Below are 16,319 nucleotides of genomic sequence, written 5' to 3'. Positions count from 1 at the left end.
CGGGGGAGCGGCTGTCCCCGCTGTCGCCCAGCAAGCCGAAATGGGGCGGGCGGGGGGCTGCTACAGGGTRGCGCTGTGAGACAGCCCCCTCCTTGCTCCTCGTACTCTGCAGAAATGGCTCCTTGCAGCCGCCCTCCTCACCACGCCAAAAACTGTCGCAGCGCCGGCCTGACACACTGCTGCAAGCCCCTTTTGTTTCCAAAATCATCTTTGGTAAATATTTACCATTTACTTAATCAGTCAATGCTCTTCTGTATACTGTAATACAAAAAGGTGGTATTAGAGGCAAAGCTCTATTGCACAGAGTTTAGAGATCCATTTTTTTAAGCTTTTTTTTCTTTTTTTAAACAGAGAGGAGTCAGAACAGAGAGCTTCACAAAAAAAAGAAAAAAAAAAACTTTAATATGTTCTACCAGTTGTTTTCACTTTTCCAGTTACATAGAAAAAAAAAAGTTGGTAAGTGGTAGCTAGAAAGTCTAAAACCTACCAGTGTTCTCCCCTGGAACAGATGAATTCATCTTATGACCCACCCCCATTTTCCTGGGCTCCTTAAAACAAAGAAACAGCTATTTTTCCTCCCAAAGCATACTATTTCTTCAGCAGCAATGAAAATGGGGTCACAGCAGCATAACTTGACCCTTCTGTAAAGCTTTGTATGAACCAGTGATTTTATGATGAAAACACTGTCCTTGAAAGAAAGAGCGGCAGTTAGACATCTATGCAAACATGGAATGATTAGGTCATAAACACATGGCACTTGCAAAAAGATAGCTTATTTGAAGGCACCACCACAGCAGAGTGGCCAGTTGTTCTACTACATACCCAAAGAAAGTTTTCTTCCTGAAATTTATAAAACTATTTAAAAAATGATTTGTACCCAAAACATGTGCTTTTAAAAAAATATGAACTGTGCTAAGCAACTCTTTAGAATATTGGTGTATTAGGTGTGTGTGTGTGTATACCTATATATACACACTTATGCACACACTACAGAAGTGTGTTTGCATGTGTACACATATACACACACACACACACACACACACGTATCTTTTTTTCCCTTTAAACTTTTAAGGCTTCAGGAGTTGGTTTTCACATTCAGTAACTTTCTAGTTTAAAACGACCTCCATCTCCTTCGCTCACAAAACGCTTTCTGCCCCTGTAAGAAAATAGAAAGCATCTTTTTAGGAAGTTCAAAGTAGCATCAGTTGTGTTTTCTTATCTATTACTGAAAATCTTCACTTGGTCTTGGGAGTCAAGTACTAGATGTATAAGATAAGTTCTTCAACATCAGATAATAAATAGTCTTTATCATTTGATAAATTGCTTAAATCTGTCAATATTTAAATACATAAGTGTGTTTGTAAGCAGCTTTTCAAAACTTGCATTCTCAAGTATTTTTTGCTTTGCTGACCTTTTAATGTTTAACATAATCATTAATGCATGCAAAAAATGCTGGCTTGCAGGCATTTTCTAACCAAAGCAGAAGCATGCAAGTCAAAAAACACATCTCAATGTATTTACTTGTATTGAAGTATAACCACACTTTTGTTGCTGAGATTACTTTCAGCCCTCCCGCACCGTAGGCTGACAAAACATTTAATACCATGAAGATGTACACAAGCTCCATTTTAAAATCCAAAATCCACTAGTAGAGGCCATCTTTCATAAAGTTGCCAACATTTAATAACCTAAACTGATTGCCAGCTGGGAAGATGATAATGTTTAAGTTGTCTAACAACACACCCAAACTGGAAAAGATCTGTCTAACAAATAGTATTCCCAACAAATTTGAGGAAGAGATATTTTTAACATCAAATTTAACAAATCTGTGTTTATTCCTCGCAGAAGTAGAATTTATGGATCTACGGTGACCAGTAAGGAGAAAACAGAACACTGAGTGCTTGAAGATAAGACATCATTATTTATGCTTCGAATAAGCAGATAATAGCAAAACAATGAAAACTATACAGACCACGTGATAGACAGATAGTAAAGGATTAGGTATTTAGAGCTTCTACCATGTAAACGGCCTATTCCCTTTGACGTAAGGAATCTACTCTCACTGTAGAACTTCAATGCATTTTAATATGTTTAAACTGTTTTTTAAAAGCAAATTACAAGTGGTTGTCTGGTTTCCTACTGTCACTACATGGGTCACTGGGATGCCCCAATCTTTCATCTCAGGACTGTGCTGAACTCTTGCCACGCGAGTTAACAAAACTGAAAACCAAGAGAAGAAATAGGTCTTCCTCCTCTGGCAAGCGGACAGGCATGCTGCCCGAGACTCTGCAGAGGCAGAGTTTCAAATCAAGGCACCTTTATTATAAACTCTTTCCTAGTCCAACCCTTATTCCCCAATCCTCCTTAGCTTCCAGTTGCAATCTACAAATCCCAGGTCACAAGATACTCCTTTTTGTTACCTACAGTGGGGATAARAAGCTGTGCTTTCACCTATCTATAATAAAGCAAGTACCTTGAAGGACAGAGGTCTCTCAGCAGTTTGGAAATTATTCCAGCCTGAAAGCATTCCTCTACAAACCGCTCAAGCACAGAATAGGAGTGTGGCACATCCAGGTTAATATCAGGTATTTCACAGTAAACTCGTTCATAGCCCTGCAGCATAACAATTCAAATAATGTGGTTATTCTATGATTTCACTACTATTTTTTGCAGGATAAATTTTCACGTAATTTCATGTATACTATAAACAGTTTCAACAAACCTAAATCAGAGGAGCTGCAAGTTAGCAGGAAAACAAGGTATAATACCAGCCAATATCATGGTATTACACAACCATCTACAGGCATGAGAACACTAGCAGAACTTAGGACTCCCCAAAAAAGTTATAAAACCAGGCAGTACAGAACATATGTATTAGCCTGGTGGCTATTGCATGGAAGAAAACTTACTATTTCTGCCAGGTAAATAAAAAAATACAGGCCGCAAATCTCCACCACTATGCAGCAAGGGAAATATTTGTGCCAACCAGAGATGACTTCATCACTTCCCTTCAGCAGGATGATTGGGGAAAGTTTGCCACGAGTCTTAGTCTGGTACCCAGTTTGCCCCAGGATAGCACAACTGTCCAGTGTTCATAGCTGGAAGCAAAGTCACGAATTACGCTAATTTAGTAAAATACTTGCTTCTATATAYTGTTCTAGTTGATATTTCTGATTAAATGGGTCTCATTATACTTCTTCAATTATGAAGAGCTACTGGTTAAAAAGAAAATTTATTAAAATGAAGCTATGCTGTAGTATTTTAAATGATTAGTTTTTAATCACTTAATTGCATAACATCAGTTGAAATTCTGGAACGGAAAATTTAAAAATTCAGTCCCCCTTGATTCTACAATGAACTGCTGCTCAGAAGTGACTTGTATTTCCTCCAGTACATGGCAACTATTGTTACGTACTGTACAATTACTGCATACATCAGTGACAGTTTTTTTCGTACGGAATACAGAAGGACTGGGGGCAGCGGGTAGCAGAAAGAAGAGCCTGCCAAGTTTTCATCTTAAAGAGAAGGTAAAAACTACACAAAATTTGGGGAGACCTTACCCAATATTCTCCAAAAATGACACTTACCCTCTTCATTTGGTCCATAGTAATGACAGAAGACTCCCAGAGAGATTTCAACAAATCTAGTATCATTTTAAAAGTCTTTTCTCCAGTTGACTCCAAAACCATCACCACCGCCTGAAAGAAATTATGCAAACCTTTTAACTACGATGACAACAGTGGTCAAGTACACCTTGTGTAAGCATATAAAGTGTAAAAATTACTAATAGATGCAATATTGTGCATTTTCTGGGGACAATTGTGCCCCATTTGTTGTAAGGACTCACAACTGCAGTGTATTATTATTTGAAAAGAAAAACTGATGGGAAGTTCCTTGAATAAGAATACAAGAGATGAAAAATGAGAAAGGAGAAGACAGAGTAGAGTACACTGCCTAACCTGAGAAGCCATATTCATACAATTGCTGCACTACAGATGGAAATTAATTTTGTGAATTTTTTATTTGTGATCTTAGAAGAATCTGAAAGAACAAAATCTACCAATCTCCATGAACTCTAACAAGCAAAAAATCTTTTTATTCCTAAGAAATTTGCTAAATGGAGTCAATTTATTCCAAAGACAAAGTTTAGAATGTTTTAGATTATGGGTGTTCAGTTTTAATGGTAAACAGCACTACTTGATTTAGCAGGTGAGAAGAATACAAATAAGAACAATCCTCCAGATGCCACAAAGGAAGATCTATCTCAAATACTCAAAGCTGTTACAAATGTACTAGATGAAACAATTCCACCATGCAAAGAAAGCTGTATAACTTAAGAAAAAAAAACAGAAAAAAAAATAGAATAGCTAGATGTCTGAATCTGTTTTAAGTTTGCAACTAAAAGGAAATAAAACACCAAAACAAAGCATGTTTCTTGCCATTATTTCTTAGCAGGGGTAAAAAAAGAAAAAMCCCTATTTCTAATCTAATAATCTGAATGCACCTATTTATGCAACAAACTAAATTTAATTCTGGATCTTCCCAGAGGGACAAATGGTTTACTTGTTTCACAAAGTGCACACAAACAAATACACAAACTATTAACTTCACTTTATACAAGTAACATCAGAACTTGCAACCTGAGCTTCAGATTCAAGTTACATTATTTACACGCCCACATCAAAAGAAAACAACGCCTGCTTTTATTACTGACAATCATTAAAGGGATTCCGATTTCTCCTTACTTCATATACAAGTTCATGGTGGAAATGGGGTACTTCCAGCTCCTGAAGGCAACGCTCAGCTTCCAATACATCTCCAGAAAGTAAATATTCCTTCAGTAACATATCAATCTATTGAATTTTAAAACAAAGAAACAATGCTAATTAGGTATAAAAATGTAAAAGCTGTTAACTGTTTGATAATCTGCAACACACCTAGCAGCAAGTTAGTTCCCCAAACTTGCAGCTAGATTTTTTTGTTGTTGTCTTTATAAATGGCATTATATTGAGTGTTATCAGCAATGTGAAATAGTGCAAGCCAAGTACTTATCCACAGTGGTAATATGGATAGATACACAAGCACTAGAAATGCTGCTTGATAAAATTCCCATCACCATGAAAGGTTAACAAGGCTATGATCAAGTTTTTCTCCCCTGAACTCTTCCTCCTCTCTTCTGTTATGCTCACAACCTAGAAATAACATGATTCTTTCCTTTAAACCATAGATCTCTAAACGTTCCTGATTCTTCCTCGAATTTTGTTTGTGTTTTTAATCAATGCTGCCAAGAAACAAACTGATACTGCCAGCTTCCACCTTGGCTCTTGTATACTCTATCTTTTTAATTGTAAACACAAAGCTGTAAGCAAAAATAAATGTACGCTAGTTCATATTCTATATTGCCAGTATGTGCTCAGCGGTGACAAAGTAATATAGGCATCCATTTTAATCAACAAAGTGATCTGTATCAGGTTTTAAAAGCTACTTATATAATACAAAAAAAATTTGTTGCGGGATATATGCATCTCTCTGCTCTACCCCAAACACAGTAAGCTTAGACAAACAGTAAACTTGAGTTTTGTACAAGTCAGCTACCTCTTTCACAAGGTGTTTCACAGACTGCTGGCCACCTCCTGACCCCCAAACGTTGTCTATACGCTTTCCACCCTTTGTCATACTCAGCAACACAGTAGCTCGGTCGAGTGCAGCTCTAGAAAGAAAATTTTGTCTTTTAGGAAGTTACTACAAAACTTTAAGGAAAATCTGTAATATCTACACTTTCCCACTTCCATTCTTTTTTAGGCACAGTGCTCATGCTACAGTCAGTGACAAGATTTCTGAGAAGAYCTCATGATTAGTAACTCCATGCAGACAGCTTGCTATCTTCCTGATCAAAATTTCTCCAAGTTCTCTTTCCACCACTCTAGTTATACCATGCTTGGGACAGATCACAGTCCTGCAATGACAGCAGATCTCGGTCATCATTGTAGAACCCAAAACATTTTTTATGAGAGAATTTAGTATTTTTGTATGCAGAGATGAATTATATTTGGGCTCCTCCAAGCATACAGTTTAGCACGTGAATCAAACAAACAAGGCTTAAATTGCTCTGAGCTAAAGAATGGCTTCCCTGCTGAAACACTGTTTTACATTTTGGTCTAAAGAGCTGCAAAACCTTGGGAATTAAGTCAAGATACCACTTTGGAAAGCAAATATAAAGTTCCAAGGAGACAGGGTGGATTAAGGAAACTTGTCAGTTTGTTTAGAAAAGGAAGAAAAAGGAATTAGAGCGGGGGGGAGGGGAACACTCTCAGATCCAATTAAGTACCATTCAACTAAAGGAGGAATGGTTGTGTCCCATTGTTCACACTAGGGCTAACCAGGAACAACTACTATATGCAAGAGCCAGAATTATCAAGCAGCAAGGACTGCCCGAGAAATAACAAAGACAGGCAAGCATCCTAAATGTACACTATGCACAATGAAAGGCTTAAAATTGCACGAGACATTTATATTACTGATAATTTTCACAACTTGAACCTTCAARTTAGGCAACTAAGCACTGATCTCCTTTTTTAAAGTATCTAACTATAATCCTGCAAATAGAATTTCACTCTGTATTTACAGCAGTTGTCCTGATGCTATATTTACTCATTAGTCACATTAAAGCTTTTTCTAAGGACAAAACCTTCTACAGTCACTTCTTGTTTCAGCTTTTTTTTTTTTTTTTTTTTTTTTTTTTAATTAAACATAAGCTGGACAACAAACTTGACTGAACAAACTCAAACACTTGCAATATTTCTCCTCTGACCTGAGTCGTTCTGGATTTTTTCTCTGTTTTTGTGACAGACGCTGTCTGTGCGTTTCTTTCAGTTCATTTTAAAATAAACAAGAATCATCAAAGAACAACATGGTTTATCCTAAAGTCCCAAATTTCCAGTCTATTTGCTTGGCCTTTGAAATTGAAAACTGGAACTATAGAAAGCAAGTAAATTACCGAGCTTGGGTGCAATCCACAGTGCCTTTGTAGCCATCTATGTAAGTACTGCTTAAAATCCCATCTCCAACAGCTCTAGCAATAAACTGGCCCATCAACTACAACAGAACAGAGGCACTTTTAAATAAACCTTGAATTTCAAAGCAGTTCTATATAGACAATTCTAACATACTTGGTTTTCAGGTTTAATTTATTAAATAAGTCATCTCAAAGTAGAAACCCAGCCTGGGAAATAGAAGATTAGAGACAGCAAGACAATCCATGCATATTTTCCAAACACWGTCTATTTCAGTCTACTTGATCAGTTTTAACCACAATTAAAAAGAAAGGGCTTTTGAATGCAAGCAGAAAAAAAAAATCAGATATACCTGTGGTGCTTTGGGAGAATCCAAAACTAACTCAGGTAGGTCTTTAAGTAGTCTATCAAATGATTTTTCCACATCAGCTTTGCTTACTATTGTCCCACAAAGGTCAGAGAGAAGTTTGGATGTCATTTCCCTGTGACTAGGCTTCCCCTCTAATGCCAAGGAAACAGCCAACACTGGCACACTACATTTCATTTCACCGAGGTTTAAATCCTTTAGCATCTCCTAAATAAGATTTGGAAAACAAAACAGATTTTTTAAATTTAGGTAACTATGACATTTTACACCCCCCCACACACACCCCTTTATTTTTACTGCATGAGCAGGAGCAACTATTTAGGTCTTCTAATTGCACATTCCTTGCCAACATCTTTATATATTCATTAATAGCTAGCTGTTGGACTCCCATGTACACTACAGGGCTGCCTCCTAAAATAAACAAAAACAAACATATAACATACCGAAACTTCATTAGTATCTCCATGTTCAAAATATTCCTGAATGATTGGTGTTAAAGTTTTCTCAAATGCTTTTTCATCCAGAGGCAAAACTACTGTTTCATAGACACAGTTCTCCTATTGTAAAAGGCAACAAACAAGATATAAATGCTGTAAACAATACTGTATCTTCTTAGATCTTACACTGTTTTACTACCATACAATATCTTCTAAACCATTAATGCTTTATGCATACTTCTGGCAGTCAAGATTCCATCAGAAAGCAATAGATGTCTCTACAGGTTTAAGTGTGGGAAATAGTAAAGCTGGTTAAATGTCACGGCTCCTTGTAGTCTGAATTTATTGCTAGCTGAATTCAACTAGAAAGCTGAATTTACTGCTACATGATAGTAAGCACTCCATGGTGTACTCCTAGGATTCTGCTGACACTGCATGAACACAAAGATCAACTACCTATGTTTTGAAAGAAGGGCAACAGAAACTCCTGTACCAGCTCAGCAGACATAGCTGTGCCACAGTGTAAGATTTAACTTCTAGCATCTTTCCCTGCAAGCTGCATTCCAGTCCCTTAGAGCAAGCCTGCTCATTTTCCCCCTTCTCTAGTGACTGCAGGACCAAACAGGCATTAGCATGTACACATCTGCATGACAGAGAAGGCATTTTCAGTGCATTTCCTAAGAAGAAAACAAGAGTCACACAGCAATTGTCTCCTGTATAACCTGGTCCTGTAGAGCACTRTGTGTAATACCCGAGTTCCAGTACAGCCGTATCTCGCACGGTAATTCAATTCCCCATTCCTCACAGAGTGCAGTAATAACATTCAGAGCAATATTAAAGATCAAAGAGATCTGAATAAGAAAGTTTCCAACTAATGCTTTTTCAAAAGCAGCCTTTCATGACCAAAAATTAAAGGAGAAGGCAAAATGCCTGTTCTTCTACCACGCCAGCCTCTATTTACAACCTCAGTAAATCTATCATGCAGAAATCCCATGGAATTTTCATTCAACTTCCTTTTATGCAATCATYAACTTCATTTTCAATAGCTATCTCTGCTAAGATAATTCTCCGAATTGCTGGAAAAGAATGATTCTGAAGGCAAGGTTCTGACACACCCACATTCACCCTCTTAGAAGCTATGGCTACAGTCTCTACTCAAAGGATACCACCATCACTCCGCTTATGTTATAAAGAACCTACTTACAGTCTCACAAATGTAYTGATCTTAGAGACTTCAGTAATCAGAGTTTGTAATTCTCCCTTCCGCAATGATTTAAGTTTATGAAGCACTGTTTGTCTAGTAAGCTTTACTCCCTCCCCACAACCCCTGCTAATAATATAGCTGTAAGGAGCAACCTTCCACAACAAATCCTAAATAAATATATACTGAAAAAAACTCAAGCTGTCTACTTTCCACTAATTGAGAGTGTTTATATACAGAAAACGTAAGATGTAGGGGATATGAGAACAGAAAAATCTGAGATTTCCCCCAAGACCAAAATCTCCCATTGCAAGAGAGTCTGCTACATTTTTAACATGGTGCTGATCTGCAACCTTCTTCTCCATGAGAACCAGCACTGAAAAAACACCTTCAGAAAGGTGCTGCCTAGGGGGGGCAAAGAAAGAGGAAATAAGCTTGAGGTAAGGTTCGTGTATGTTACACTACCATACTTACGCAGCAGTTGTCTTCAGCTAGTCAATAATCCGTTCTTGAACATAAAAATGAACACTTGGTATGGCTAGGCCAACATTCATGTAACTTGCAAGGCCACATTTTAATTAGTAAAAACATCACAGCAATTGTAATGAATGAAAGAAGAAAATCAAAATGTACACTGTGCAGAGAAGGTATTTGCCTACCTGGTCATCATCATAATTAGGATCCTTAATATCTACTTCTTCCAAATCATACACTTGACCTGGTGTTCCCCAAACTCCTTTGCCACCTGCTCCACCTGGCAAAACACAAGACAGTTTAAGAACAGTTAGCTTACAAAGAATACTGAACACAGCAATCCCTTACTCAAAGGCAATGTATTACAGCTTGTACTCATCTCTTACTTCTCAGGGTATATGCTGAAAAAGACAGAAATGTTTGTACGACATGTTCTCACTTTAGAGAGTTGTGTTTAATCTCTTTCTAGCAGGATCCCAACAGTTCAAAACAACTTAAGAATAACCCCAGGCTGAAACAACTGTGCTTTCAAGTATAACCATGCTTTCGGTTTGCAATAGGAGTAGTCCTATGAGTCACCTCCACCACCACAGTTCAAATGTGTGCATTGAATATACTCATTAAAAGTACCTAAAGACAGAAGTGAGTTAATGATACACATACAAAATTCTGTCTATTGCTGCACCTAACATAAAGGACCAAGTGCCTGCACAGAGATCGCTGTTTACCAAAAATGATTCCTAATGGGGAAAAAGCGCTATGTTTTTGGACAAAACGTAAAGCTGCTTTCTTTGCTAGGTTACATCTACCTTTCTTTGGTAGGCCCCTTCCTTTTCCAGATCGGGATCGCCTGTCCAGGACTTTCCCCTTTGGGCTTGTTGGTATAACAGCTCCAGTCTTCAGTGTCTCTCCATTGTCGCTAACAGAGTCTCCTCTCCCAGAATCTCGAGAAGAATTTTTCCGCAATCGTCTTTTTGCTCTAGCATTTATTTTAGCTTCAGTAATTGAAGTTGCAGGAATCCAGTTTCCATTGATTTCAGTCTTTTGTTCCTCAGACCCACCATTTTCTTCATCACCAGAAAATGCAGCATCACTTAGATTATCGAGTTCTTAAAAAGACAGACAGTAAAAATCTCATTTATTGTTTTAAACAATTTTCTTTTGAACTACCAAAACCACTGTGTATTTAAACAAAAAATAAACAGAACTGTCGTTTACTTCCAACGGTTTTAAGACAGACTTGATTTTTTTTTCTTAATATGTCTACATATCACAGTAATAAGGAGTTCCTTATTCCCCAACACAGGTTATCCACAATCTAAACAGAGCACAGGTGAAGAGAGGAAAAGCAAATAAGCAAACCACTTACAAACAGGTAAACTAAAGAAAACTCTACCCTTGTTAAACAAAAACCTATCAGAATTCTTAAATGCTTAAGATTTAAGTGCCTAGTTACCATGCCACCCACTCATCTCTTGATTTAGAAACAAACAGAACTGCCAACGTACTAAGTTCTGTAAAAACTCACTAATGTTAACAGATTATTCACCAAAAATTCATTTCCTAAATTCATTTAGGAAATTCATTTCCTAAATCATCAACCAATATTCCTCTCATTTGAAGAGTTTTAACACAAGACCAAATGAAAAGCAATGATTTAGACTCGCAGTAATACATACACAAGTTCTCTCTATTTTCTTTTGTTATTAAAACTATGGAAAAAAAATGTATTTCAATACAAAGCCCAGAAAGTTTAGTAACAAAGACTCATTAAAAAAAAGTATTTTGAAAAAATGAGATCATTCCCTTTTCTTTACTAAGTTCCCACCCTCCAAATCAGGAGACTGAACAGCATTGATTCTTTCTAGCCTTAAAAAAAGGAAAGGGGATGAGAGAGGGACAGAAATGAACAAGTCAAACAGAACAATAAATAAGGCCAAAGACTGCAAGTCCTGATGTAACAATTCCACCTTAACCTCTTAGGATAACCGAGTTTTCTGCAGAATGAAGCATCCAGTGTTTTTCAGTCTGTCATTTTTGGCAAATCTTAAGCGCTTACTTACCTAGCAAAATCCAAACATCAAAAATTCATACAATGAATAAGATTAGAATAATTGTTTTAACAAATGCTTACTCTACAATTTCACTAGAGCTATCTTCTTAAAAAAAGAAAACAGAAACACTCCCCACATCAACTATATTCCTTTTACAGGCCTGTAAAACGAATTTCTCCTTTATTGTGGGCTATGCCAAGCCTGTTTCGAAAACTGCTGTTTAGTCCCGAGCCCTACCATAAATAAAATGAAACAAAGCTAATTACCTTTTAAAACCTTCTTCCCACACTGCAGAAGTTATCATCTCTCTCCCCATCCTCAAAACTTACCTCACAACTTAAGGATCCATGACTATCTCAGGGTACTCAGAGGTGCAGTAATTTTCCCTCTTTGGAAAGTAACAGTTATCTAAAATTTGGACCTAAGGTCTTTATTTCAAAGTTATGATTTTCTCCACATGAACTCAATCATTAACCAAAATTTAAAAAATACAGCTTTTAGAATCACATTTTCTTTTTTATTAACCCAAAAAAAATGGGGATCTATTTTACATTCCAGTTAATACCTTGGAAAATCTTGCAAATTAGAACATGCGTAAAGACAAAAGCCTTTAAGTTCTCTTTTATGAAGCCCTTCTTTTCCTGTTGACTGAGTAGAGTCTAAGAACTGGAACAGGTTGTCCAGAGAGGATGTGGCGTCTGCTCTGGATATGGTCAAAACCCACCTGGACACAATCCTGTCTAACATGCCCTAGGTGACCCTGCTTGAGCAGAGGGGTTGGACCAGGCGATCTCCAAAGGTCCCTTCCAACTTCAACCATTCTGTGATTCTAAGAAAAACCTACAGCCGCAGTCCTAGGAAGCACATTGAGGAGGCAAACAGAAGATGCTTTTCCATCTATACCAAGTCTACTTTACRGAAAAGTTCACAGTATCAGCTCAGAACATGAAGAATATTTCAAACTTGTATTTGGACTTAGCTGAAACGTATTACCACACCATTTCTATATGTGGTGATTAACAGTGTTCACTCAGCTGTATTTCTCAGAACTGTTTTTTTTCCCAAATTCAAAATAGGTTCACGAAAAGTTCTGAAAACAAAGCGCACCAATGAAACATTTCCAACCTCAAAGTGCTTCCCATCGTCAAAGAGGGTACTACAGTACAGAATGAAGAAAGCTTAATGCAACTACCTTCTTTATGATCAAAGTAGTAACATTTAGATATTACTGTTCACAGATGTGAACACTACAGCTGAACAACAATGCAGTCATTCCAGTCTCAGCTTCATCTTTCCACTCACTACTCCCACAAAGCATTCCTTTTATGCTTGCAGCAATCAAAATAAAGCATGCATCATGTCCGGAAAGAAATTTCCACGGCAAGCTTTCTCAGTTTGTCTCATATTTTAATAAAGTAAGGATAGAGTTGCATAAACTGGGGGGTGAGGGGGAAGGTGAAGCTAAAATCAAACAGAACAGTTTTCCTTCACCCATCCATCAGCACAACCAGCTCATCTTAGACAGTAACTGAACTAAAATTCTTCTTCATGCCCAATCTTAATTTCTCCAGGTTAGACCTGCAATCTGGCTGTTCAGGACCTATGTTCTTCAATGACCACTTCTCTCTGTTTTCAAATAAACTGTTCTAGAATTAACACAAATCAATCTTGAAGCTGTCTAAGGAAAAAAAAGGGGGAAGCTATTACTCAGCTTCCTTAAACAATCCTGATCTCAGCATTGAGACTAAAGGTTTCCTGTAGAGGATTCCATCCCAACCATAAGACTCAATATTTCTTACTGCATTACTAAACTTCTATTAAAAAATAAATAAAGAACACTATTACTTCCSCCCGAAACCTAACTCCTTCTACATAATACTGCAGCCAACAGGCCCTCCGCTATTAGGTACTAAGCTATGTTGAATAAATAGATAAAATGGTTCTACTAGTTTTGATGTGTGTGCCACTGATGCATGTGAATATTCTAAGCTGCTATCTTCTACCACAAAAATCACATCAAGATGTTAAGCAGAGCTTCAAATTATTTACAGCATGTTTTGATTTTCGAAAGCTTATAAAATCAGTAGTTTCATAAAATCAAAAGTACAAATAAAATGAGGCCCATCTTCCTTTCAGTTTCATGTTTTTACATCATATAACATATACATAAGCATATATAAGCAGGAATTGTGTTCTAAAAACTYTAAGGCTTTGCTTGCTGTATACTGAGGTTATTCAAATCAATCTTACTAACCTCCTATAATGCCTAGCAGGCACACGTAAAGTCTGTGCTTATACTGAACTACTTTAAATAACAAAAAGAATATCCAGCAAACACTTATCTACGCAGAAATTTCATTTGGCCGAATTAGGTGAATTTAGATATCTAGTAGTCTCATTTCTTTATCCAAATGTAACTCTAAAATGTTGAAAAAGCAATGTCTCTTCCACAGTATTTAAATAAAATCTGGTAGTAATATTAAAGTAACAGTTCACCCGAAGCATGTTGCAACTTCAATTATACTACATAATCTCTTAACATACTTCCGCTCCCCCCCCCCCAAGAAACATCAGAAGCCCACAACAATTTTTTGGTATAAGAAGGTCAGTGCAGATACTATAACCTTTGGAAGACATAAAAACACCATACTGCAGTAACACTTCTGTGTTAGAAAATACACTTGCAATATGGACAAAACGGCCAGTTTCAGGGTGGTCTCCAACACATACTCAGCAAAGTTTTCCCATTCCCACCCACTTCCTGTCAAATCTTTCATCATTTTCTTCTGTTAATTTTAAGCTGAGCAGCTACATAAAAGCAGAATCTGTCCCTTTCAAATGCACCTACACATTTTACTTCTGAATTTATCCAGAAAACAAACCCAGAGCAATACAACTTAAAACAGAAAACACTTCAGGCCAGTCAAGCAATTTTAAGTACAAAATACTGAAAATATCACTTACCTGAAGGGTTAATATAGATCTCCTTGTTTTCTATTTCCATAGTTGCTTAACTGAACTGACAGCAAAAAGTCAAGTCTTAACGTTTTCCTCTCAAGGCCTAAACAGAAATGGAGAAACTCAGAAGAAGGAAAGCACTGGACCAAATCCTAAAGGAGTAAAAAGCTTCAAAAGCTTCACTCACAAAACATGGAATTAACTAACTGTAATCACTGAAAAGTTCCTGGAAAGGCAAAAAATGTAACATGCAATGGCATCACCCTTAAAGACATTTATCTAAATGTCACAGTTAATAGTGTAAAATTATAACATCGAGAATGAGACCTTGATGTCTTCGCAGTACCGGTTCTGTTGCTTATAAAGGAGGCACCAGAATGAAAGCCGTTATTTTAGGGATAAAAGCCCTCTGTGGGCAGCTTTAGTTGATAAAAGTCGCTTCTATCACCCTCAGCTGTCCTCTTCTGCAAAGGAATTATCTATATAAGCATACAATGTCAACATTATATTTGAAACCACAAGACAAATGTTCTTCAGGTTTAACTATACTGATAATATGGTACTACCTTATCAAGTTCAGGCAAACCCTCAGAAGAGGCGTATTTTTGTTCCTCCCTTCAAGGAGGCAATCCTTACATTTTATTTCTAATGTATGTGAGAGCTTGACAGCTATACATCTGTGCTACTGGACACTCCATACCCTCTTTGTACCCACCATTCAATCAGCAAGGGATAAAGTTGAAAACTCTTTTTCTGCTACTCTTTCTCCCTCTCTTCCTAGCAGCTGCTGTTCTACAAACCATCACAGGTCAACGCTATGATGGCATCATCCATCTTTCCTTTATGTACACACACACACACACACAAAAAAAGCAGTCTCAGCATTCATCACACACTTTTTTTTTTTACCTGCAGTGTTTGCATGAATCTCTTTGCAGTCTTGTGAATACTACTGGTATATGTCTCTGTGCCATAAGTATTCATTCAGTGGCTCTTCTTTCCCTTTCTCATCTACTGCTGCCCTGAAAACAGCTTACTGATGAGTGGCAAGATTGTGACATCAAACACCATCACTCCCTTCCGCTTTTCTTCTCTTCCCTTGTTTTTCCCCCTTCTGTCCACCATACCACAAATCTATTAACTGCAAATGATTCATCACAAGTGGTTAAAAGTGAAGAAATTCTGCTTTGGGACACAGTCTCAAGCTGTCACAATCTTATATTTGCTCATGTCAACCCTAATTCCAAACAGTTAACGACTTTGTGTAAGGCGAAGTCCTCCCTGCCCCACACCATTTCTTAGGTAAAGATCTTTGTCAATTACCTCAGTCATTCAAGAGTCCAAGTGTTCCAAGCCACTGTTGTTTAGAGAGCTTTCTTGTTTAGATCTTGGTCTTCTCTGAGCAAGCTACCATGTAAGAACAGTTTTACTCTTCCCAGTGGAATGTTCCATCAGGTGTCCACTTCTTAAAGGGAGGGGGGGGAGACCAAAAAAAAAAAATTAACAACCAAGAGAAAGTATTCCATCATCTATAATCAAGTTTAACTTCTAGGTGAAAGAACACTTTTTCCATATAGAGCTCTAGCTGTTATTCTCCACCTACAGCTACACAAAAAACAGTTTTCATCTGCTGTTTTGAGATTCACTCTGCTTTGTACATAACAATGATGATAGGATAACTGAGCTTTACAATTCGTACTACTATACTGATCAGGAGACATATTCTCAGTTTAAGATTGCACTCTCCCAGCCTAAACTGTTGTTAAGTCAAGTTAAATGGCCTGCTCAAACTTCAGAATGCTGGTATTTATCTCT

General features: G+C 37.3%; 1 protein-coding gene and 1 long non-coding RNA gene across 8 annotated transcripts in view; one reads left to right on the top strand and one right to left on the bottom strand.

The window, feature by feature from the left end:
- The first annotated feature begins 6 nt into the window (after positions 1 to 6).
- Positions 7 to 4,427, top strand: LOC146587706 (uncharacterized). Its single transcript, XR_014897594.1, has 2 exons — positions 7 to 213; positions 1,846 to 4,427. It is a non-coding gene; the product is annotated as an uncharacterized LOC146587706 (long non-coding RNA).
- The window catches only part of PDCD4 (programmed cell death 4), a 19,779-nt gene continuing 3,832 nt past the window's right edge, over positions 373 to 16,319 (bottom strand). For 4 of the 7 annotated variants that reach the window (XM_085319107.1, XM_085319106.1, XM_085319108.1 and 1 more), the window contains exons 2-14: positions 15,828 to 15,969; positions 15,414 to 15,526; positions 14,511 to 14,607; positions 10,302 to 10,601; positions 9,678 to 9,772; positions 7,824 to 7,937; positions 7,366 to 7,587; positions 6,998 to 7,095; positions 5,596 to 5,710; positions 4,746 to 4,853; positions 3,588 to 3,698; positions 2,474 to 2,613; positions 373 to 1,156 (exon numbers count right to left, since the gene is read on the bottom strand). In XM_085319107.1, coding sequence (XP_085175233.1) covers positions 1,096 to 1,156; positions 2,474 to 2,613; positions 3,588 to 3,698; positions 4,746 to 4,853; positions 5,596 to 5,710; positions 6,998 to 7,095; positions 7,366 to 7,587; positions 7,824 to 7,937; positions 9,678 to 9,772; positions 10,302 to 10,601; positions 14,511 to 14,550 — 1,404 coding nt within the window. In that variant the 5' untranslated portion in view covers positions 14,551 to 14,607; positions 15,414 to 15,526; positions 15,828 to 15,969 and the 3' untranslated portion in view covers positions 373 to 1,095. Of the gene's footprint in view, positions 1,157 to 2,473; positions 2,614 to 2,909; positions 3,099 to 3,587; positions 3,699 to 4,745; positions 4,854 to 5,595; positions 5,711 to 6,997; positions 7,096 to 7,365; positions 7,588 to 7,823; positions 7,938 to 9,677; positions 9,773 to 10,301; positions 10,602 to 14,510; positions 14,608 to 14,831; positions 14,969 to 15,413; positions 15,527 to 15,827; positions 15,970 to 16,319 lie in introns of those variants that run through there. The other 3 variants (XM_085319111.1, XM_085319110.1, XM_085319112.1) reach the window with 3 other exon arrangements.

The sequence above is a fragment of the Rhea americana genome, unplaced genomic scaffold (genome assembly GCF_003343005.1).
Source record: "Rhea americana isolate MKP2758 unplaced genomic scaffold, rheAme1 scaffold_57, whole genome shotgun sequence".
NCBI classification, from domain to species: Eukaryota; Metazoa; Chordata; class Aves; order Rheiformes; family Rheidae; genus Rhea; species Rhea americana.
Note: the sequence above shows the minus strand (reverse complement) of the source record. Positions and strands in the feature narration are given on the sequence as shown.